The sequence below is a fragment of the Chinchilla lanigera genome, unplaced genomic scaffold (genome assembly GCF_000276665.1).
Source record: "Chinchilla lanigera isolate Chin_1 unplaced genomic scaffold, ChiLan1.0 scaffold00088, whole genome shotgun sequence".
Classification (NCBI taxonomy): domain Eukaryota; kingdom Metazoa; phylum Chordata; class Mammalia; order Rodentia; family Chinchillidae; genus Chinchilla; species Chinchilla lanigera.
The window spans coordinates 5,450,275-5,476,856 of record NW_004955489.1 but is presented as its reverse complement, the minus strand read 5'-3'; the positions used below and the strand labels follow the sequence as shown (position 1 = coordinate 5,476,856).

The window sequence follows — 26,582 nt, the reverse complement described above, 5'->3', positions numbered from 1 at the left end:
CTTTCTGCTCAGCAGTTTTTATGAAAAAGAAATCAGTTAATTACAAAAACTATAAACATAATATTCAGAGGGAAAAAAAAACCTGTCTATCAGTGAAGAAATACTTCTTCATCATGGCTTAGAAGCACAATTTTAGTTGTCCCATGGGTTCCTATTTCATTGTCTTGCCTATTGGCAAAACTGAAGCTAGATAAAACATGGAAAAATACTCTATTAAATGTATAAAATTTGAGGATTAAAGCGAGTCATGCATTCTTTTAAAATGTGAAACACAATATACATACATAGCAACAAAAGGATGGCCATTAGTCTACTGAAAAGTCACCTTACCATCATTATATAATCTTACCATCTTTCAAATACTAAATTCCACTTTGATGCAAAAAGACATAAAAAATCCCAAACACTGTAATGTGAAAAAGCACTTTCTCCAGAGCCACTAGGCCTTATCAAGTAGTTTTGCTCCTGGTTTTGTCACTAACTATGGTGGTGACCACATCATTAATTTCTCTGGACTGAGTTTCTCCATCTGCAAGTCAGTAAGCTAAATAAAATGACCTCTGAGGACCTTTCAGGTCTATGAGTCTATGATTCTGAATCAAAGGTCTACTACTGACTGTTTAGTTGGATACCGTAGGTCATTTCTAGTGAAAGGACTAGTATTTTGGGCACATAAACCTACTATCTTGGGTATGTAAACCTCTGGCTGAGGATAAAACTTCTGCCATAGGATATAAGATTAACAAGAAACAGACATTTTATCCAAACATATTTATGTTATTCTACAGGCCTATATATCTGCTCATCAAGCAACACAGTTTTTACTTAACCTGTCTACATTTTACATGAAAACCTTCCAAATAACCATAATCTTTCCTGTATCACCAACTAAAGAATAAATCACATACTTGTTTGAAAATCAAAATGCTTTATTTGTAAAGACAGGGCTTAGTTTTGTGGTTCAGGTCCTAAGGAATGTACAGTGAACCAAACGTCACCAACATTTTAGTTCTGCCTTACCACCCTATGTGAGGAAGTGAAGAAAATTATGGAAGTCTATTCCATGATACAAGAGATGGCACTGGGCTAGCCAGCAGTAATGATCAGCTAAGTAATACTTGTAGAATGATGACTACTGGGTACTAGGAGCTGTAAGAAGTATTTTTACATATGGAGTATTAGCCATTTTACAAGTGAGGGCATTCAGACTCAGAGCATTTAATTTAATTTGGCACTGACGACATAGCTAGTAAATGTTTAGGCCAGGATTTAAACATGGATGTTCAAAGTTCTAGGCCATTGCTCTTACTATTATACCACACTGGAATAAGATGATTATGCAAATGATGACACAGCTACAGTGAATGAACTCTTAGAAGGTCAAGCAGGTCAAGGAGTATATGACGCAGAATGTACCTGTTTATTTATTTATTGGTACCGGAAATTGAACTCAGGTCCCTGTGCCTGCCAGGCAGGCAGGCGCTGTGCCTCTGAGCTACATCCCCGGGCCAATGCACCTGTTTAGAACCCAGGATTTTATCAGGGAAGTCGGTAGGGGCATCAGAAAGAGAGGCAAAAGAAAGCTGTGCCAGGACAGTACCCTCTAAAAGAATGCAAACCAAAAAATAAATAAATAAAAGAATGCAAATCATTTACATCCTAGCCCAGACATTCAAGGGCAACTCAGGAAATTTTGCACAAGTAAATCATTACAGTATTAGGTTTGTTTCTTATTTCGCAGCACTGGGGATGGAATCTATGGCCTCTAGCCTTCTAGGCAAGCACTCTACCATTGAGCTATAACCTCAACTCAATAATTAACTACTTTTAGCATATATTAAGGTTTAAAGTAATGCATAATCAACAGACCTTGTATATAATAACGGAAGATAAGTGAATGATCTTTCAGCTACATCAAGACAAAGTGATGGGCGATAAAAATAATAAACTGCCTTTTGGAGGTGCCATAGTCAGTACATGATCTGTATAAGTGCATAACCATACAGTATATGCATATGCAAATGTACTGGCTTCCTCAGAAGCATAAATAATTTCATTATCTCACCATATGAACATCTATCAAGTTTAAAAAAAAAAACACCTTACCTTAGATGACACTATCCTGTTATCACAAAATCTTTGTGCAATGTAAGTTTCTGTTTCTGAAAGTGGACGATTGCCAACACACACTGTGCGTGTACCAACTCGCTTTTCTTCTCCAGCACACTGGCCAAGAAAAAGAGGGGGAAAGTTAGCTTTTCATTATACTTCTCCTTGCTTCCTCCAAGCTTAGAATGCTTGCCTAAACACATCTGGCTATAACCTGGGGAGAGACAGCAGAGGAGAAAATATTGCGAGGAAATTCAAACTGCACTAAGCTCTTAGTTACTTAGTGAAGATTAGTAAATATGTTACTTGGACCAACTATTCTGAGACTGAACAGTACAATTGTAAATTTACTAAAGAAAGATTCTAAAGGGGTTCAGGGGAATTCACTCCCAAAATATGGCACCCTGCTGTACAGTTTGTCTTAAAGTGCCTTAGCAAATATTGTAGTATATGCACAAGCAGCTTCACTCTGGGATTTTGGAGTTTCCTACACTGGATAAGACAAAAGCAATTACCTTTGGTCCTTCCCTGGAGTTTTCATTAGCTAATTTTTTTTTTTTTTTTAGTACCAGGATTTGAACTCAGGACATTGTACTTGCCTAAATTCTTATCTATAGGAAGGAGGATTAAACAATGAGTCACTCCTAGACAGAATTTGCCATAAGCTTTGTTCACCTCAGAAGCAGGCCCATGCAATTCCCAAAGAGAATCATTTACTAACTATTGGCTAAGCACTAGATCCACTCATTCTTACTACTCCTCAAAATGTCACATTCTCCATCTCTCCTTCCTATACAAAGATGGGTGTATTAGTACCTGGACCTCGTAGGGTAATCACAGTCCTGTGATCCTCCTAAAATACTGTACATATTAATAAATTTGTAGATCTTTTCTCCTATTATTCAGTCTATTATCAATTCACTCCAGTGAACCTTTGGAGGACATCCTAGAGAAACAATGCCATATTTTTACTGTCAGCCATTTTTTCTCATCCATAGTCCAAATGCATTTCAACCATGACCTTCACAGCAACACACTTAGAAAAAGCTGGACTGGGAATATCTGAACTATTATACAACTACTGTACCGCGGACAATCTTGCCAACTACCTTACTAGAGAACAGGAAGTATAATGTAAATTACTCCTAAACATAAAGTAATTATACAGGTCAGAAATAGAATGGATGCTTCTATTAATGGAATGATCAACTAGTTCTACCAAGAAATTTTGTAATTTTTTGGCTTCACAGGAAAGTGCTGCCTTTGCAATCTCTCAGAGCCTATTGTCCTATAAGCCTCAGTTCACACAATATACGTCTAATGCTCATTTTACATTTTTAAAAAGTAGAGTCACAGATTCTAGAAGTTCCACCAAGGCTCTATTCACCTTACCCTTTAATTTCACTGAAGCTTCACTCCATTTTCTTCTCTTAAATCAGAATAGTACATTTTCTTTTAAAGTTGAGATTACTATATTGTGCTTGACACTACCAAATACTTAAGTCAAAGGAAGTATAACAAACCAAATCCATTTATATATATTCTCATCCTTATTTTTTTAACCATAATTCTTCAAACTAAAATATTTTACAACACACAACCACAAAGATTTTCCTTCCTTTCCATGATCTATTTAAAGGTCAAAGATATAAATTTTCACCCTCAAAATAATTTCAAGCAAGACTACTTAGAGCTTTCAAATTTTCCAAATGTCTACCATGTTTGACTGTATTCCAGTTTGAAATTGTGTACCTTACAAAGGTAATACACAGAAAAATGTTTACTTTTAAAAATAAAAGTCAAAGTATGGAGAAAATCTCTTCATCATTTTCATTTAATCTTATGGAATAATTATTTAGTGGAGAAATGCCTTTAAATTTGAACAGAATCACTCAAAAAGAAATTGGGATATAAAAAAAAAAGAAATTGGGATAAATGGAATGAAGGTGGCTATTTCATTCAATGGAATGAAATTCAAGTTTTATATAAAGGGCAACTTCTAAAAAGCTGCCCCAACCTGGGTTAGGGGAATCTGTAGGATCCCTGGAGATCTAGAAAAGCTCAGTAATTATCTGTGTTATATCGTTTAGCTACCTGCCTGCCCAGTGACAGGGCATTAGAACAATTTGTTTTCCCAGGTCCTTTACACGCTAAGAGTGATAGGCAGGCAAAATTTTCAAACAGTTCCCGGAAACCAGTAAACAATACCCTTACCAGAACGATAGCTTTGATTCAAAGACTGACTTCTCTTCTCTGTTTGCAACCTTTATTTACTGTACAAGGTTTGACATGGCTTACTAATAAAAGCACTAAATTTCCCATAGTATCTATTTGGCAAAACTTCAATTGAAAGTGAATGTCCCCATGAAATTTAGAGTTTATTTGGGTTCATTCACCTCTCTAATTCCTGCTCTTTGTTGCAGTTAAGGCTGCTCTGTAGTCTTCACAGCAGACCTCACCTTTACAGTGCAGCAATTTGAATTTACAGAAAATGTCAAGGCCATGTACACATTGCAATTTGAAACCTTTAATTTAATAACCATATGGTTATTTAATTTTATACACAAGCAAGAAGTTGCTATAAAGTAAATAAGGAAGAGCCATTTTTATGCAAGTCCTCAAGTCATCCTGCAAGTGAGGGGTAAGGGGAGGGGCAAAGGAAGTAGAAGGGTCAGCAAAGCAGGGTATTTCTTGCACTGCCAATACAGATTTCTTTCATCAATTACAGTGCTACTGATTAATTTAAAATAAAATGAACCATTACTAATTGTCTTCAACCTCTTTGCCAGGGAACATAGAAAGGAAAAAACATCATGAAACTTTTCAAGCACGTGATGTTTTTATTAATTCCCTACATTAGAATTAAATTTACAGTTTTACTGAGAGGTTTCTCATAACATTTTATCTCTCTGATCTCTTTCCAATTAAGACATAAGTGACCTCTAGCTCCATAAATTGGAGAAAAGGATTGAAATTATTGTGCCTTAGAGGGTGTATGGTGGGTGGGAGGGAGGACAAGGGAGAGGAAGGGAGGGAGGGAGAGCAGGAGGGAGAAGGAGGGAGAGAGAAAGGGAGGGAGCGAGGGAATTTGAGTAAAGAAGAAAAGATCCTGGCAGCAATCATTGTGAGATGCCTGAAAGAAGCTGCAGAATATCAACTTCTGAGTATTTCTCAAAATAGGGCAAAATAGGGCAACATGGGTTTAGACCTGCCTGAAGACTAGGGGTGGGGTGACATGAAGTAGATGACTCTTCTATGCCTATTTTACCCTAAAATCTAATGAACCTGCAATCTCTGCTGGAATTTTCTGAAACTGTGTAAGAGTGATAACAATGTCTGGGTCTCATAAAACAGCAATTCTGAACTCATGTGTAAATTCACTGTAAATTTCCACTCGCTGCCAATGTGGAGTGTTGAGACACTGATATTAGATAGTTCCTGTGATTCTGAATAAATAAGTACCTTTGCCAACGCAGAAAGACTCCAAATAGGAAGCATTTTAAGATTCCCGTTTGGATAGCACACAAGATAGTTTTGAGTGGCAGTGCATGATTCCTGCCATCTCATAATGCATTTTAATTCATTAGAAGTCCATCCTGTGCTGGACTAATTCCCATTCTAACATCCTTAGAAATAGCATTTTTTAACTTGAAATATGCTGGCACCAACTCTATTTTAATGACAAAACACTGCATAAAATATATTAAAAATATTAAAAATTAGATTTAAGATATATAAATTAACAAGGAAAAATCACCCTCTTGTGCACATGATTTATACATCCATGGTATAACCTTAATAATATAATCTTAATATTGCTTTTAAAAAGCAAATAGTTTATACCAAAAATTCCTCTCATTAAAATTCAAAGTCAAATAGTACTTTTATTCAACTATTTCCATCATAAAATCCCATGTCTTCATTAGCTATAAGAAATGGACCCAGGCATGGTGGTGCATGCCTACAATCCCAGCACTCCAGAGGCTAAGGTAGAAGGATCACAGTCAGTTCAAGGCCAGCCTGGGCTACTTGGTTTCCCAAAAAAAAGGAAGAAATGGGAAACTTTTAGAAGCATAATTTCTTTCTTGAGGGCCTCAGAACCATCACTAGATAAGAACTGAGGAAAAACAGAAACCTCAACACAAGATTGTCACGATAAAAGCTGGCACAGGGTCCGAAACAAAGCCCCCTCCATCCTTCACAGGTGCTAGTTGATTTAAATGGATTACTTAACCATAGATATGCAATTCTCAATCATGGTCACACATAGGCTTTAAAACTAAGATTGCTGTGTAGTCTTCTGTTTAGTATTTAACATTTCATTTAAGTTTTCTAGAGGATCCCTAGGTTGACAATTTCTAATTTACAGCCAGGGCTGAGAATTAATGCCACTATCTTCTCTATCTGTCTTTCTATCTGTCTATCTCTGTCCCTCTGTGTCTGTCTGTCTCTTTGTCTCTCAAATTGCTGTCTACTAACATCCTAAAAGTTTTTCAGGCATTCCTCATAATTCTACATTTTCTTTCAGTGATTAATTTAAATAACTTGCTTTTCATTGAATAAAAATTCTTAGTAAAACCTGATGACTTGGCAAAGATTAAAAACAGTTCACAACCAGGTATGGTGGTAAAAGGCTATAAGCCTAGCGTTCTGGGAGACTGAGGCAAAGATAACTGCAAGTTTGAGCCCAGCCTGAGAAACTGAGTAAGAATTTAAACAAACAGGGCTGGGGATGTAGCTTCTCGTGAAAGCCCTAGGTTCAACCTCCAATACCAAAAAACACAAACAAGAAACTGTTCACAATCCAGCCCAATGCTCTTTTCCTTTCTGAAACACTGATATTTTGGAATTTCATAATCAGTCTTAAAAAGGACAAACAAACTCAAAATGAAAGAAAGAGCATTTCACTAAAATTCAGGTGCTTACTAAAATGCTCCCAAAGGCATATTACCAAAGCAGGGTTGGAGTAGGGCTAAGTCCTACAGGGAGGAGAGCACTACAGTGCCAGAGAACATTTCCAGTATGTTAATCTTTTTGGTTAAAAATCACTACAATGTATTCCAGTGGCCACCTTGCTGGGATTTCCAAGCCCATTCTATTACAACAAGACAAGATGAATAATCCTAATGTGCAAATTACCGTTATAACTCCAAAATGATCCTTAAAAGTGCACTTTTTGGATTTTGCTTTTACTGCAACTGAAACTTCTTAAGTGACTGAGCTGCCTCCCCCTCCCTTGCCAGAAGAAGTAAAGCAAGATCAGAACAGGACATTTTGGGTTGTGTTGCCTTTAAAACTTTATTGTGGTCATATTTACTGGAATTCTTAAATACCTCACCAAAGACAAATATACAGAGTTCATTCCTAGACACAAAAATCATCTCTAATTAGGCATTATCCGATGGCAGCATATTTATTTGAATAAAAACTGCTACAGGAAATAGATACTGAGTTCCACATAAACACCTAAATGAGCAAGCACAATAAAGTACTGTATCTAGGAAAAAGCATTAATAACCATGAGAACTTGGCTAAGAACAACATCATATGTGAAAGCTTAGAGTTTGACTTTAACTACAGTGTATCAGTATGATCCACCCAGTCATTTAATAGCACTAATGACAATCCATACTAAGTGTTACCAACCTGATTTCTCCCTCCAACTATGTCCTCACCCTAAGGACCTCGGGGCTATGGAAACACGGCTCTAAAAAATGAAATGCAGTTGATGGATCAAAAGTGCTATAAACATTTTGAAACTCAAAGGTTCTAACGGGAAGATTTTTTAACGATTCAGGCATTTTTCCATTCATAGAAAGTTATCAGAGACTCCTAATGTTCCTACTGGGACTCAACAACCTTTCTTGTTAATATTATCTTTTCTAACCCAGGGTCTGACTATTTACATGAACTTAAGGAGGGATGAACTGAATAAATAGTCTACAAGGTCTCCAAGTTATTTTTCACCTTTGCTACATATATCATACACCATCTTTAATTCCAAATATTTCACAAACTACAACTCTAAATAGAGTAGCTCTTAACTTCTAGAGACAGAACCAATAGAATGCAAGAATAAAGAAGGTTCCAGAACTGCTATGTACAACCTGGCTGGAAGGAAGGAAGAAAAGAAGAGGGAAGGAAGAAAAAAATTTGATATATATATACCTCAGAGACTAGAGAGAAAGATGGCACCATCCGCATACTGCCATGTGGGAATTTGCTAACACAAAGGCAGCTAAATTCCAGAAAGAAAGCTTCAGATTATCAAAAAACTTGCATCAACCCTTGTGATCCTTGCAAAGTTTCTCAGAATTTGAGAAGTCTGTTCTTAAAGGCTCTTCCCTATAGGTGAAGGGATGTAGGACAAGGTTTGGAAGACACAAGAAAAGCAACAAAAATATGACCTGAGAAATGTTATTTATACTATGCTTCCTTCAACATTAGATGTGAGAGAAAAAAGTTAGTTAAGCCTCAATTTCTTTACTGTTTTATTTTGTTTTTGTTTTTTGAGACAGAGTCTCCTTTAGTTGAAACTAATCTTTGTGGTTTTTTTTGGTACTGGGAAGCGAACCCAGGATTTTGCAATTTTGCTGCTGAGCGATATCCCCAGCCCTGTTCAAGCTAATCTTGAACTATGTAGCCCAGGCTGGCCTGAAATAGCAAACTTCCTGCCTTAGCCTCCAAATTCTGAGATTACAGCTTTATCTTTAAAATAAGGTCACATAACCTAAGAGACTGCTCAATATAGGATTAACACAAATATGTAGAGATTGCTATAAATTACTCTATTCACATGAGCAAAGGATGAGGTTTGACTATGAGACTATTAAATTGACTATGAGACTATTAAATTGCCTATGAGAGACTATCAGTTGACTATGAGACTATTAAAACACTAGCAACTAGGGCAGCATAGAACTAACTTAGGCAATATTCTCAACATCATCTAGGTGTAAATGTTTCATTTAAAGCTGGAAAGTTTCTGGTACTATAGGAGAGGCATCGACAATTCTCATGCCACTTCTGTGAGACACAGTCCAGTGCCACAGAATATTCGGTGCTAATAACCCTGTACTTTAGTGTGCATGAAAGGACATGGGGGTGGACAGATGGCAAGGTAGATGGCAACTGGGGGTCGCTCCAGGAACCCCTGGAGGCTGCTGTCCATAACGCATGCCATTAGTGTCTGAGAACTGTTGGTCTGATACCCTGGCAATAAAATTAAGAATTAATTTCTCCCTTTGTGGCAGAGAATACAGTCAGATGTGAATGGTACCAGAATTACTGATAATCTTCCATCCCTTCACCAAAGTTTTGGACCTGAAGCTGCAGTGCACTATACAGATCGAGTGTTACCATAAATTTAACAGATGATCCAGTTATTCCTAAAATGTTTAAAGAGATTATAGAAATTTTCGAGACATTTGAAGTATAATGTATAACTTTCAGTATACTGAGGCAGAGAAATATGAATATATCAAATATATAGCAAACATGCCTTGTATAAAAGTAAATATTAGATTGTATAATTTTAAAATCCCCCTGAGTACTGCCAATTAGCATGTCAGAGACAAAATGGCAAGAATATCAGAATGCAACATTCACTAATTTCCAAGTTGCATTACATAGAACAAGTTAAAAATGAGGTTCCTGAAACTGGGGGAAACCTATTGCTATAACCCGTTCCCTTGGCTATTCACAATGCATACTCACCCAGCCAAAGCTCTAAAAAGTCTGGAAGAGATCTCTTTACCTTTGCATAGATTAGAAGTTCCCCAAATAATTTCATCACAGGACTCCTTTTCTTTAAGAAGATCTAGTGACATCATATTGAGCACAACATAATTTGAGCAATGCAACTCTATTATATTTCTTAGCTCATCAAACATGTCTGTACATACAGGCTACATTCATTCTAGAGTCTACTGGTAGGGAAAAACAAATAGCATTCGAGGATATGAGGTGAGATAACCGGTATAAGTGTGACAATTTTATCCCTGTTTGGCAAAAATAGATTAAGTAAAATTAAATATTTGGCTATGATCCCAAGTGGTGTTTTTGCTTCTAAAGCTTAATTATGATAGGCAAGAAATAAGAAGATCTTGATTTTCATCACATTCTACTGCCAATTTATGTCTGTTACTTGGGGAAGTCCTGGCATTGGTTTTTTAATATGTAACTCGGACAAGGCTTGACTAGATGCTCTGATCTAAGAGGATACAGATGAATCAGAGCAAGACCCAGCAAGAAACACTGAAATACAGTTTAAATTGCTGCATCCTTTGCCATCGATTTCAGCCTAAACCCATAAAATAAGACAAAGAAAAATCATTCAAGGATAGGGAAAAGATTATTCATTTAAAGATGATGGATAATTTTACAAACAAATACACATAAGAAGATACTGTACCGGGGATAAGATTATTTTGCAGCCTTCAAATCAAAAAAGGAGGGAAAAATAAATGTAACATTACAAAAGGCCACATTTTGTGTGATGATGCCTTTTTTAAAATATTTAAATATCCCATTTAACCCAGCTATTCCCCTTCTGGGTATTTTCCCAGAAGAATTAAAGACATCACACCACAGGGATATCTGTGCACCCATGTTTATAGCAGCACAGTTTATTACAGCTAAATCTTGGAAACAACCTAGATGCCCATCCACTGAGGAATGGATAAAAAAGATGTGGTATTTTTACACAATGGAGTATTACTCAGCTATTAAAAAAGATAAACGAGGCTTTTGTAGGTAAATGGATACGACTAGAGACCATACTCATAAGTGAAATCAATCGGACCCAGATGAGTAAACATCATATTGTCTCCTTGATGTAGGGACCTGAAAGACTAGGTAAAACTCAAAACATACAATAGATGATAGGAAAGGGAAAGAAACTGCTCAAAGGAAGGAACGACTGAGAGGGAAAGAAGAAAAGCGAAAGAAGGAAGGGAAAATATAAATATATATGAATAGCTGTGATAACTGTATTGCTGATATCTGATGGTGCACTGAAATGAACAGTTAATGAGTACAATTTTTTATGTTCTGATCGATTGTGCATGCTTGTGTCTGGTGGTCTGAGCAACTGATTTGAAGGTAACAATATGCAATGGAATTCCAATGGTGAATTCCTACCATCTTGTCTAGTGAAACTCTGTATTACCTCTAAGGTTTTATTGAAGAATTATTTTCTTATTCTCTTTAATGGTTTGAGCAATCTGTCATTCTTTTTTTGTTTTGTTTTGTTTTTCTGGTATCAGGAATCCAACTCACGACTTTGCGCTTGCCAGGCAGGCGCTGTGCCGCTGAGCTAAATCCCCAGCCCCCTTGAGCAATCTGTCATTCTTACATCTGGTAATCTGAGCAATGTGTTGAGGATAGCGATATGTAATGTAACAACCACTGTTGATTTGTATTATTTTGTCTTGAGACTGTATCACTTTGGACATTCTTGTTTTGATTTGTCTATGTTTGTGATACTGGTATGCTGCTACTGTTCTATTTCTTTGTTGGTTTGTTTCTCATTTACTACTCTCTTTAAAATAAACAAAAAGAAAAAAATTTAAATAAAAGTCAACTATGGTGAAACATGCCTGTGATCCCAGGTTGAGGCAGAAGCATCCTAACCTAAGCCAACTTAGTGAGACCCTGTCTCAACATAAAAAATAAAATGGGACCGAGGATGTAACTCAGTGAGAAGGCCCAGAATTTAATACCCCGTACAGCAAAATGAATAAACCAACAAATGAACAAATAATTAATTATTTAAATACATGCTGACTAGATTAAATTCCTTCAGGATGCTAATTTTGGTGCACTAGAAGGTGCATGGCTCTTTCAGGTTTTAAGATAGCCCATTTAAAGCACCACAGTGGCAATTCATTTAATGGTAACCTTGATGTGTGAAAAGTGAAAAAAAAATGAATACCTTTTCAAACATGCCTGTAGGAAAATGGTTTACTCCTCTGATAAAGCAGAATGAAACCCACATTCCACACCCATGGTAGAAATAACTGTAGGTTATAACAGGCTAGGATTGAATGCCATAAGGGCATTTTTGTTTTTGTTGTGGTGTTGCTGAACTAGTAAAATTTAAAAGCAGGCAATCTCTTAGAATAACAAACTTTACTTGCACATAGGACTTGTATATAAAGTATTAAGAAAAAAAACACAGAGTGCTAAAACCCTTAAAAGATTTTTCACTGCAGTGGATGCAGTCAAAATATATGACTTCCCCAAAATAATCTGCCTCCAAACCAAACAATTTTCCCCATTTTTTTTAAACAAGACAAAGAACAGTTGGAGGATCTAGTCAAATATGTGATTAGAAATAGCAGTAAGTTACTTCTAAAGAACACATGCAGATATCTAGAACAATTATAAGAATTTAAAGCCAAAATTAAATATACTTCACAAATTTTGATCACTCAACATGCTTGTAGCTAAATCGTGAAACAAGCACTGTAATTGGTTTTTCATTAAGTGATTATTCTTCAGTGGAATGCGAGCATATCAGTCATGACCACTCCTCAACAATTAATGTTCATAAAGGTTCAATTTTCCTGATTACAATTAATGTCTTTACACTTCATGCTATTATAAAAGCATGTATGTACGCTAATGTGTTAATATATTAAGTCTATTCTTACTCTACTTTGTAAACTCAAATATGATGTAAAAAGTTCTAAACATTGACTAACAAAGTAATTCTAGCTTTAAAAGTAAAAACAAAAATGGCAGAACCCAATGGAATTAAGGCAGTCTACAAAAGCCAGAAATTAAAATGGACTTGCACTTTTTAGCATTATAGGATGTTCAATTAATGGTGGACTGGCAGACAAATAACTTCAGATGGGCAAGAACACTGAAAATAACCATAATAGTCAGTGTCCATGAGTATTCTATGATGTTCTGCTGATGTCCCAGCTTGGTTCACGGGCATTTGCTACAGTTTCTACCTTAAGCCAAAGATAGGCAGATCCAACTTCCTGTGTACTAGGTGCAGCTAACCTATAAAAAGAGGAATAGCGAGAAATGGGTAAGAGAAGGGTAGCAATCTAAATGTGTCAAACCAAAACTGCCTGCAATGAGAATGTTCTGCTGTAAAATTGCATTTGCTTCCTCATCGTTCTCTGTAAAACTCTGAAGACATCTCCAGGTAGTTTTTTAAAAATGCTTTAAACAACACATACATTTAGAAGGAAAGAATGTCTCTCGATATGAGATCAGTTCTTTAGACCACATCATTAATTATAGAAATACAGTAGTGGATAAGAGCAAAAGGCAGGGTCCTCCTAATAGTTCTAGCCAATTTTTTTTTTTTTTTTTTTTGGAAAGCAATGTATCAGAAGGCTGTTGGATACAGACTTTACGGATTTAGAATCCAATTCAGTCCATTGTGCTTTCGAGATTTACTATAATTTTTATTCTATTAAGTAACATGACAATGAGTTATCAAAGAATGAAATATTTACAACAAAGAGAAGTTTATTTATGCAGTTTAAAGGTAACATTCTATGATGGCTAAAAATTTTTAAAAATACAGAAAACAGCAAGTTTTGTTGAGGATGTGAAGAAAGTGGAACCCTCATTTATTGGTAATGGGAATGTAAAATGGCTCAATTATGAAAACAAACTGGCAGTTTATCAGAAATTAACCACAGAATTATCATATGACCCAGCAATTCCACTCCTAAGTAGACTCAAAAGACTGAAGACAACTGTTGCAAGAAAAACTTATGGATGAATGTTCATACTAAGAAATAATTTAAAATACTCAAAAGGTACAAGTGATTCAAATGTCAACTGATGAACAGATGAAAATGTGCTACAACCATACAATGGGATATAACTCAGCTATAAAAAGGAAATGAAGCACTGATATGTGCTACGGTAGTGAACTTCAAAACATTATGCTAACGGAAAGAAGCCAGCTGCAAAAAGTAGCATATATGACTGCATCATATGAAATATTAATAGGCAAACTCATAAAAATTGAAAGCAGATTGGTGGTTGCCAGGAGCTAGAGAGAGGAAAATGGGGAATAACTGCTTAATGAGTATGGAGTTTCCTTTCTGAGTAAATGAAAGAGTTGGCAACTGAAAGAGTTGGTGGTTGCAAATATGTGAATGAACTTGAATAGAAACACTCATATTCAATTTCTCCTCTTGTACTCTCACAACACAGATCTTGTAATACTTCTGATACCAGATGTGTGGGGAACCACGCACCAAGCCAGGGATCACCAAGCAAACAGTTTCTTAGCAGACACCAGCTGGGTGCTCTCTAATTCAATTCATTTCTATTTACATAGAAATAGTGTTACATCCCATAGGTTGAAAGCTCAGTCCCCAAGACTGCTTCCACCCCTTGTAGATGTCAGTTACAGCTCCAGGTGGTTTTAACACTTCTTTGATGGACCTACCCTGTATTGGGGTTCCCATAGCTTCCTCCTTGGGCTCAAATGATTTGCTTGAGCATTTCTCAGAATGTAGGGAAACACAGTCACAAGTTTACTAGAAAGGATATTACAATGGATAAGCTTTCTGGGAATGCCACCCCCTATGAAACTCCATGAGTTCCGATATTCAAGCTCTCTGAATTGTGTCCTTTTTAAAAATTTTTATGGAGACTACCATTTAATGCTAATAAATTGAGTGTGGAAAATGCAGGAAAGCCTGTTGGTTCTTAGCCTCTCTGTCTAGCATTCCTTCCTCCAGGAAAAGGGGCAGGATCCCTTTTGAAAATGAGATCATATGATCTACTATCAAACAAGGTAGGTCACAAAGTGTCTTTATGGCTAGCCCCAAGACAGAAAGGTAGGAGATTAGAGTTTCAAAAACCTGCTTTGGGGTAATAAAAAGGAACCAGGAACAATGGACAAAAGAAAACAAAAACAAAAATTTCCAAGGCACACCTACAATCCCAGGTACTTGAGAGAATGAGGCAGGAGGACTATAAATTCCACATGAACCTGGCAACTCAGACCCCGTCATAAAATTTAAAATGTGGCTGTGGGTGTGGCTCATTGGTAACAATAACAACAAAATCCCAAGAAACCTCACTCTGTTCCGGCAAGGTCTAGCACAGTCTAGTCTCTTCTCCATACTTGTCCTACCTCATGTTGCCCTCAGCCCCTCTCTTTCACTTTCTGTTATAGACCACTGACCTTTTCATTCCAGGTGAGCCCCAGGCCTTCCATGGCCCCAGCAAGGCCTCTATTCTACTGCTATCCTCAGCATGTAAGATTCTTCCATTATTTCTTTTTTGTGTGTGTGTCTTTTTGAGACAGTGTTTCACTGTGCAGTTCAGGCTGGCCTTGAACTCACTTTGTAGCTGGCCTCGAACTTGCAGTGATCCTCCTGCCTCAGCCTTCCGAGTGCTGGGATTACAGGCATGTGCCACCAAGCCCAGCTTTCTTCCATTATTTCTTTACCTACTTCAAATCATCCTTTATACCTTATCAACCATCATTTCTAACAGCCTTCTCTAGAGACAACACAAATGAAGAGACAAATAACTTGTTCTCTGAAATCTTTTGTTTGCTACAGAGAATTTACAATGAACAAAACAAATCATGAAAAGAGATTAAATTCAGTTTCTCAAAAAGCCATACTTCTAAATCTTCCTTAAAGTTTGCTTAACCATACCTGCTAACCTTAAGCCAAACAAATCCCTCATGACTCTCTTAACTTTGCAGAAACTGCTTTTTGTAAACCTTCTGATCCGTTTCAGTAAAACAAGGCAACAACTGCAAAATAAGAACTTGGTAGCCTGGTGTAGTGAGGAACACCTGTAATTCCAGCACTTGAGAGGCTGAGGTAGGAGGGTTGCTGTGAGTTCAAGACCAGCTTCAACTGCATAGAGAAACCCGTCTCAAAAAGACAAAAAAGAATCAACAACTGAGACCTCAGCTTATTCAGAAGCTTTTGCACATCAAAAGAAATCACCAACAGAATGAAAACACAGCCTACAGGGTGGGAAAAAATTTTAGCTAACTGTCCTACAGACAAAAGACATATCTAGAAAATATAAAGAACTGAAAAAACTCAGACCTCCCAAATTCAAAGACCTCATCCAAAAATGGGCATCTGAGATGAACACACATTTCTCAGATGAAGAAATGCAAATATCAAATAAATATATGAAAAATGTTCAACATCAATGGTCAGTTGAGAGATGCAAATTAAAACAACTCTGAGATTCCATCTCACCCCAGTAAGAATGGCTACCATCAAGAAATCACCCACCAACATATGCTGGCATGGCTGTGGGGAAAAAGGAACACTTCTCCACAGTTGGCAGCAACGTAGACTGCTGCAACCACTTTGGAAATCAGTCTGGAGATTCCTCAAAAAAATTGGATTTGTGGTCCCAGTCGACCCAGCTATTTCCCTTCTGGGTATTTTCCCAAAAGACTTGAAAACATCATACCACAGCGATATATGTGCACCCATGTCTATAGCAGCACAATTTGTCATAGTTAAATCTTGGAAACAACCCAAATGCTAATCAACTGAGAAATGGATAAAAAGATGTGGTATTTTTATACAATCGAGTACTACTCAGCTATAAAGGATAAACTTGAGACATTTATAGGGAAATGGATGCAACTTGAGTCCATATTCATAAGTGAAATAAATCAGTCTCACATTACTGTAAACATCGTATTGTCTCCCTAGTGCAAGAAGCTGAAAAAGTAAATAAGGCCCACAATGTACAATAGCTATTGTGAAATGGTAAGAAATTGCTCAAAAGAGAAACTGGAATGGGGGGAAGGAGAACAGAACAAAGGGAAAAGGAAAAAAATATATATATATATATACATATACACAAGATAGTTAAGATAATATACTACTAATTGCTATTAGTTCATTGAAAAGAAAGGTTTGTGCTTGTACTGTTTGATCAATTTTTCATGCCTCTATCTTGTAACATGAGCAACTACTTCGAAGATAACAATACACAACGTACTACCCATTGTTACTCTCCTACAATCTTGTTTTCAAACTTTATCTTTGTTTTTATTTTTCTTTTCTTTAAAATAAAAAAGAACTTTCTATGATCTACTATGACACTTTAGCTCATTCAATACAATTTAATGTGATTGGTTATTATGACATATGGTTGACTGACTTATACATACTTCGGACAATTTTATCCTGAGCAATTCAGATTCATCGTATCACACTAATTAAACAGTTGAGTAAACATGGTGGTTAGTGTTATTTCTATTTTTAAAGAGTCAGGCATTAGACCAGAAATAATCTCCAAGATAATATTGTTTCTGTGAAGGAAATCAGGTTAGATATGTATTACTTTGACTTCAGAAATTTTCCGTGAACATAAGCTGCCATAAAACACAAAAACAAGTTATAAATGGGTTTGAGGATTCACAGCCAGAACTAGTGTGTTCGATAGAACAGAGAACTGGTACTAAGGCAAACAAAATTTGTATCAGCCAACTATGTGTAAGTGTTCTCTTTTCAAGTTTGCTTCATTTAGTAATCATGCACCTGGCCAGGGTATTTTTCACAGAACTGATCTGAACACAAGCAAAGGAGAAAGAAATGCCAGTAACATATAGAAAAGCCCACTGAAAAATGACTTCATCTGCTAGGCACGGTGGCATGCACCTGGGAGGCTTAGGCTGGAGAGCCACAAGTTTGAGCCTAGCCTAGACAATGTAGCAAGACCCTGTCTCAAATGAAAACAATTTTTAAAGGGTTGAGATGTAGCTCAATGCAAAGTCCCTGGGTTCAACCCCCAGTACCTTCTATTTATCTCTCTCTCTATTCTCTCTCTCACACACATCTCAATAATTAACAGATATTACATATTTATTCACATATTTGACATAACAATTCTTAAAGTTGCACAGAGTATTTACTAATAAATGAGTAAACAACAGCACATAATCACAATTACTGTTTCTTAGATTAGTTTCCACATTAAGTTCTAACTATTGGGTAATTAACTCAAAATATAGATACCTCCCTTCCAATGGAAAGCAAGACTAGTATCTTTGTTTCAATGATTTTTATGCACAGTCCAGAATATTTACAAATGAATGTATTTGTTCATGATGGGTATCAAAACCTTACTAAGATCAAAGTATTGCTTCTATTTGTTCAAGCACATACTTCCTCCTATGAAACAATCTCCAAAAGGATGGTATGGAATACAGAAGGAAGACTGCAGGCTGAAATGGTATTCAGTACAATGGGGCTGGGCAAAGAAGTTACTGTATTTGTTCAAATGCAACTCCAAATGGCAACATCAAAATTCAACATCTAAGGGCTGTACAGCTATAAAGAAAACCTATCCTTTCACTGATATTCAAAAAATGAGTGCACTTTCTCCCTCCAGCTTTTGCTACCCCTATGCTGAGACTACCATAACAAGTGATATTTGAATCACAGAAATTGCCACTTACTAAATTTTTGACTCCTTGTTTTAGTAGAAAAGACTACAAACAGCAAGGTTTTTAAAAGGTACCTACCCATATATACAATTCATGAACATGCCTTTTTGCTCTGAAGCTGAAAAACAATGGAACCTAGTAAGACTTTTTAAAAATTTTTATTAATATGATTGTTTTTAAGGAATGAATAACTTCTTAAAGTTCTTTCTTTCTAGTTCTCCTAGCTAAGCAGTTGGTGTTACTAGAAAAAGTCAGGTTATGTAACTTAAAGAAGCTAGGCCTGTGGCTCCCTAGGCCCATACTCATCTTGCCTGGTCCTGCGCAGACTGTATGAACACGTTTTTAATTCCATGCCCTTTACATGCCCTCCAAGGCTACCACTCTGACATTCAACAACTCTCACTTCTTTCTTTTTACTCTTTTACCTTCTGCCACTGTGGAAGGTCATTAGTTGGCAAATAGGAGCACACTAGGGTACAACGCAACCACTTTGCTCCTTTTGCCTACACTCTACCTCTGACTACCCTCTGAGCTAGGGCTGTACCATTTCCTGCCATGGACAAGTTTACAATCTCATGGGGATGACAGAAAACTCAAGTAGGACATAAAAGAAGGCAAAATAGAAATATATTTACAGCACACTAGTAAGCAAACAAAGAGGAACAAAGGAATAAGGGTTATTAAATGCAGAGGCTTACTAGGATCAAGTGGAGTTAATCTAAAATTTCCAGATAAACATGTGTCTGAGCCTTGGGTAACTGGTATCTCTTCTAATCCAGAATATGATCAAATTAGTTTTAAAACACATTACAGATTTCATGTGTCATGCTCCAAAGATAAAGTTCATACACATTGACAAGTTAATTTTATTTCTGGTCATTTACTGTGCTTGGTTTCAGGGTTATTCTAACTAAACCTGACTTTCTCCAGCCATTTCTTTTTCCTTTTTTTTTTTTTTTTTTTTTTTTTACAGTACTGGGAATTGAACCCAGGGTCTTTCACTGAGCTACATACCCATTCAACCCCTTATTTTTTTTTTTTTTTTGGTCTTTTTGAGACAGATTTTTACCATGCAGTTTAGTCTGGCCTTGAACTCACTTTGTACCCCAGGCTAGCCTCGAACTCACAGCAATCTTCCTGCCTCAGTCTCTCAAGTGCTGGGATCACAGGAGTGTGCCACCATGCCCGGTCTTCTTCAGCTATTCTTAATGTATCTTCCACTAGTAGTCCCCATTAAGAAGGAAGGCTCTGCTCTACCAATCTGCCTACCTCATTTTCTCTCCAAGCATTTCAGTTTACTCCCAACCGCTGTTCTCTTGTGCTGAAATTGCCTGCACAAGTCTCCTTGAAAGTAAACTGAAAGTTCAACTAATGCCAAATTCAGCAGCCTAATTAAGAGTCCCTGCAACATACAGAGGATTGTAGAAACATAAAACTGGCAAACCCTTATAGACTGGCTTCTCTATCAAGGTGATCACAGTCAGTGATTCTTGGAGCTCTGTGTCTTATTATCTCAATACAGAACCAGAATTTTCAAAACCTAACCGTGTGCTATCAGCAGATGAAAAAATTTTGTAGATACACAGAGGGAAGGATGGATTAAAGTATTACAGAAAAGCAAATATGGCTCACTCATTTGACTAAACCAGCCCGGCTCCAGAATGAGACTATCATTTAGAAGTATTATGTAATCATCCAGGATCATCAAGCTATGACCTGAGATGAGAATATAGTTTGATCAAAGCAGGAGTCTCAACATTTAACTGTCTCATGATTACCTTTAAATGAGTGTATTTTTGATGCTCAAAAACCAGAGGCACTCTAACATATGCAAAAGTCATCACTTTTTCAGGTAGTATGGAAATTACCAAGTTATTTCAAAGTGGCCACACAAGGAACAGTAAAGCAGAGAAATACTTTGACTAAGTGTATGGATTCTAGAACCAGATGGCTGTGTTTGAATCTTAGTTCTGCCACTTACTAGCTATGTGACCTGGGGCAAGTTTCTTAACCATGTGATATCTCAGCTTTCTCTCCAGTGTACATGAGAATGATGTCTACAGGCTTATAAAGAACGAAACAATGCCTCATAAAGTAAATATTCAAAAATGTTGGTTACTATTATACAGCACAATGGAATAGTAAAGTCCTTTGCTAATAACCAATTGCTTCCAATACAGACAGAAAAACTAAAGTCCATATAAAAATGTAACCCTAACACAAATAACCGAAACATATCTGCATGGTGATGATACTAGAAAGTCAGTGGACACAAATGAAATCAACATGAATATTTTTCTAACTAAAATAAAAACAGTGACACAACCTTGGTGAAAAGGAAGCAGAGAAAGTGCATAGGCTTACAAAATCAAAATGACCACAGGTGTTTCTGTAAATGAACTGTTATACTAACTAAATGACACTTTTTAATTAGCATATGACAGAATGGTACATTATGACTTCACTCAAGACTTCAAGGGAACACTCGCTTTTTTGTTTTGTTTTTTTGAGACAGTCTTGCTATGTCATTCAAGCTCGCTTTAAACTTTGTATGTCATTTAGGCTGGCCTTCAACTCACTATGTAGTCCAGGCTATCCTCAAACTCATGGTGATTCCCCTGGCTCAGTCTCCCAAAGGCTGAGATTTCAGGTGTGCATCACCATGACCGTCTTCAATGAGAACATTCTAAGTGCTTGCAAAAGGAGAAGGAAAACTAACTTCTAAAAGGCTCATCAAAAGTTATGATAAATGACTCAATTTAGAATTAAATGTGTGCAACCACAGAGAGTAGATGGCACTTGGCTGGCATTAGACTGGAAGTAAAAATAAACAGCATGAATAATCCAATGTACATAGCCTGGCATACCATGTGGCTCTGTAATACTTGCCATGCAGGGAAGGCTGGGTGCTGGGTGCGAGGGGTAAGTACAAAAACAGGCAGGCAGTAGGAAGAAACTTCCCATTCTTAGGAAATGGTGGTCAGAGGAGTGAATGGCTCTGGACTGAGGGCCACAGGTTCAGAACTAGAAAGAGTTCATTCACCTCAGACATTCATCCTCTCCTACCATTTTTTCAAATCAAATCAAATAATCTGTGTGCGTAGGAGCACATGTATTTGAATAATTCCATAAACCAAAGGCCTGTGCTTTTTATTGAAACAAATATTTAAAGAACCGGGGATGAACTAGGCACACTGATAAGCATCATGCCCATGCTAATTTAGGAAGCTTATTTCACTAGAAAATCGTATCTGAATGTCAGTCCCGCCTTTCTCAGTCCATTTTACCATCCATAAAATGTGGGAGCCAAACAAGGCTCCTGTGGGTATCAAATATTTTCCAGATTTATCAAAAATGTAGCAAGTTAGAACCAATGAGAAGGAATGTTAAAAATGGTCAAATGAACATTAAGGAATATTTACTAAAAGAATGGCAGATGATTAAGAGGTTTAGGGATCATGACCATGGTAGTTACTTTTCTCCTTGCTGAGACAAAATACCTGACACCCGAAGGTATAGCACAAAAGGTTTATTGTAGCTGATACTTTGTAGAGGCTTCAGTTCATAGTTGGTTGGCTCCAAGGCAGGGTGGTATGGCAAAGGGGAATCACACAGGAGAAACAGTCCATAGCAAAGCATGGCAGGCGGAAGGCAACAAGCAAACTGTAAGTGGCAAGCAACAAACCTCTTTCTGTCCCTTTTATCCCTTAGGGTGGGTGGCACTCAAATCCTTAAGCCCAGCATCACACACCCTAGATCAGGCCACCTCTGAAAAGTCACGCCTATGACTGCATGAGGATTTAGGGGGGATGTATAGATAGAAGCCATAACAATGATCACACTTAGGTCTTGTGGACACTTTTCTGTCTCTCCCTCAGTTTCTCCAGTGCACCTCACATCTCTTAATTCCCACTGCAGATAAGCCACAGGCTCAAGCAACATCTCTCTTTGTCTGTCTCTGTCTGTCTCTCTCTCCTTACTTTTAGAGTCTCTGTCCTTTAGTTAGCTCAACACTGGCTCCTAGCTGGTATCCTGGCATCAAACACTATGAAAATGTCACTTCCCTAAAGAGCAGCAGCACAGAATTTGATTTTAGTGACCAGAAGGCAATGTAAGACAGAATTAAATCAGAAACTCCTCCAGCATTTCTGGTTTTCAGAAATTTAGAGAAATTGCCGTAAGTACTGTTGTCTTTCATTAATGTATAAAGTAATTTATTTTTACTATAAAGAGAGCTGAGGGACTTTTCTCAGAGAAAAGTATGAGTATATGAATGCAGGGAGCAGAAGAGTTGGAGGAATCGGAATATTATTCCCATATTCAGGTGACTTGAGAAAACGAAATTTCAATATGCCTCAAAGTACAAACTACATCACTCTAGTCAAGTTTATGTATAAAATACATATGAAGACGACACTTTGGAATAACAGCCATGTATGCACCTTTAAGAACTCTGTCTTTATCCCTAATTCTCTCTATTTAAGGCCCAAGGTAGGCTGTTCCAAACAATTACTTTTGACAAAAAAATCTTTGCAAGTTTTTATCATTATTACAACCAAAAGGTCTTTTGAAAAAAATCTTTGGAATCCCTTTTAAAACACGCTTCTAGGGGCTAGGGATTTAGGTCAGTGGCACAGTACCTGTCTGGCAAGCACAAGGTCGTGAGTTCGATTCCCGGTACCAGAAAAACAAACAAACAAAAAAAAAGCATGCTTCCGCTTGTGAAATACTGTCCCAGGTTTTTGTGGGGGGTGTGGGTTTTTTTTCTTTTTTTTTTTGAGATATCTGCATGGATTTGGCTTTGGGAACAACTAAGTTTCAGAAACTGCCATGACAAGAGAGAAGCTGTAAGACCACTATGGAGATTGCTCCAGTAAAGGCAAACCTTTTAGAGCTTTCAATGATAATGAAAAGCCTGCTGTGGCACACATGCCATAGGTTCGCCTCCACTGGCTTAGACTGTTGTGTGGGTATCTCTATCACATACATTTCATTATGGATGAAGTGGTTTTATTTTGATCTCCAACAATTAAGTTTGTCTTTTTTCTGTTGTTTATAAGTCACAATGCTTATGATATTTTTGTTATAAAATCTAAGTCTGCCTTAAACATTTATGAATTTTTAATAAAGGGGATGTGTTAAATAACCTCAAGAATAGTACCACTTACATGAACTTGGGCAATTTTTAGTTATAATCAGTATGTTATACAATAAAATGAAATAAGATTTGCTAAGGGGTTTCAATTTTACTAATGTCCAATCATTTCCAACTTGGTAAACACTAGATCTCATTCTTAAAATATTTCCTCCAAAAAAAATTCCTAAACAACTAAATTGTAAGACGTGTTGTCAGTGGTTATAAATCTCAGTAATGATTACCTCTGATCTTGGTTTACTGCACTGGAGCTTATCTGATAATCAGAATTAAAGACCTAATCAAATACAGCTTTGTAAATGTTTAAGTAGGTGAGGTTGAGCAATTGTACACAGAATAGGCATGCAATCCACAATTCCTAAAATATTCCTTACTTTTGCTGTTCTTTTCTCTTTATAAATAAATAAGTAGATAAACAGATGAATAAACACACAACCACCCAGCTGCTATAGTGAAAGCAGGTTTTGGGTTCTAATAGTGACCATAAAATACTACACAGAAATGCCTTCATTCACCTCTGGGGAAAAAAAAACGTTTAAATTTTAAAGTAACTCAAATAAACATACCATATCTCAGGATTTTCGCTGCATTTCTAAAACAGTAACTTTACTGTTACAATTTGTGTTTTGCATGAAGCAGACTCATTAGAATAAATGCCAGGGTTTTGAGAAGGAACTACGTAAGGACGCAACCAAACCTCTAGCCAGGCTCAGGCCCAGGCCCAGGCCGTATCTATAGAGGGAAAGGACTGGTGGGAACAACTGGAAAAGTACTGCTGTGGTACTCTGAACTGCTCACATGGCATTCACAGAAGACCCTTTACAGGGGAAAAAAATTTTAAAAAAAAAACAAACAACCCAAGAACTGGAACCTGAAGGCCAGTTACATCTACCCAAGACTCATCCAAGTGCCCATCCTCATTCTTGTACTGCTCTGCTCCTTTCTTCCGTCCCATACTTATTACCCTACTGTTCCCCTTCCACTCCCCCTCTTCCATTCCAGGATTAAACTATGCTCTGTAGATCCTGCTGTCTATGTTAATCATATATTTTCACCCTTAGCAGCAGAAACCCTTTCCTATAACTACTCACATTTCCTGAGACAGCTCTTCTCTGAACTCTTCCCACATGCATCCTTTATCTACATCTCAAAGGGCTAGACATTCCTCTTACCTCCCCCATTGCTTACACAGTGTACCACTACAACCTCATGACCTCATTCATACATGTAGGTTCACATCATCTGAAGAAAATAGCTTTTACTCCTCCTGATTATGGTCATCTACCCATGTCCTGGACATTTCCCTTACTCATGTAGGTCACTGGTAGTTTCTTCATTCTATCTCTTGCCATCACCTAACAAAATTTTAATGTCCATTTGGTCAGTCCACTCCATAGTTCTTGGATTTATCTCAAGTGACCTTTATAATCCATCATCATCTCTATCAAACATAGGTTTCTCGTTACTTATTGACTCTGACCGAAGACTTTGAAACTTGGCTTTCATCTTATTATCTATGTCAACTCTTGCCACAGTACTTGGAAATTCTGCCAGCTGCCTCATCCAGAAACCTGGATTGTCAATCCCAGAACTCCTCTGCTAAACAGATTTTCACCTCTGTTCTACTACAGTCAACTACTCTATGGGAAAAGACTAGGATTTGTCACCACCTTATCTTATCCCTAACATCTGAACAATAGCTCTCTTTCTAATGCTTCTGGCTTGAGACCTGCAGCCTCACGCTCCTGCCCTCAGTCTCTCAAAGTCCCTACCTGTACTCACTCACTCTACAATGTATAAACACTATATTCACTCATGGAACCTATTGTTACTGGCCCTCTTGATTCTTTATAAACATGGCATTTTTACTATCTATAAAGTGTGAAATCTAGGACCAACATCATAAACTTTTTTTACTACAGCATGTAGGAAGCTGAGAACATTTTTGATAAAACCATACTAATACCAAGATTTGATGTTACAAATTCCTGAGCAGGGCATGGTGGCACACCCCTGTAATCTCAGTACTCTGAGAGGTTGAGGCAGTAGGAGCATAATTTTGAACTCAGCCTGGGTAATTCAGCAAGACCCTATGTCAAAAATGAAAAACTCTCCTGGAATCGAGCTCTCAGGAGGCTGAGGCAGAAGGATTGCTTTGAGTTCAAGGCCAGCCCGGGCTACACAGTAAGTTCAAAGCCAGCCTGAACAACATGGTGAGACCTTGTCTCAAAACTAAAATAAAATAAAAATAAAATAAAAACGAATGGGGCAGGATGTAGCTCAGTGTGAGGCCCTTGGTTCAACTACCTGCACTGCAAGGGAAAAAAAAGTCTTAGTACCACTTAAGAAATCATCCACTTGTTCTCCCATCTCACTATCTACCCTAAGTACTTACTTCAAAGCTTCATAACACTCCTGAAGTCCCCTACTCTAACTTCTCTCCATATAGGTACTGTGCTCCTGTAGCCCTTAGAAAATCATTCATGAAGTGGTCATTCCTTCACACTTCCCTATGTGAATGTATCAGCTCTTCCCCTCCAGTTTGCAGTGATCTCTTCTCCTGTTCAAGACTAATAAAAAGTCTCCATCAAATATTCTTGCACAAGAATTATCCCAGCTCCTCTATGTTGTCAACCACCTCATTTTTACTCTTTTATTTACTTCTTTTCTTAAAACAAAACAAAGTAAAACAAAGCACAATACAATTTCCTTAATCAAGGATACTCCTCCTATACTCTTCTTCCCATTTGCAGTGCAGAGAGATTTCCTTCAAGGCAAAGATTTTTGTTTTACTCCTATGCCAGTAACACCTAGAGTAATGGCTGCTACACAATAGGAGCTCAGTAAGTAATTGTTGAAAGCATTCTCTCCAAAAGAATACTTTCACTA

At 37.2% G+C, this 26,582-nt stretch overlaps 1 protein-coding gene across 4 annotated transcripts in view; it reads right to left on the bottom strand.

Moving 5' to 3' along the window:
• Atp11c (ATPase, class VI, type 11C) overlaps positions 1-26,582 on the bottom strand; it is a 172,743-nt gene that overhangs the window by 90,439 nt on the left and 55,722 nt on the right. For all 4 annotated transcript variants that reach the window (XM_013504485.1, XM_005404550.2, XM_013504484.1 and 1 more), the window contains exon 3: positions 2,107-2,226. In XM_013504485.1, the coding sequence (XP_013359939.1) occupies positions 2,107-2,226 (120 nt within the window). The remainder of the gene's footprint in view (positions 1-2,106; positions 2,227-26,582) is intronic.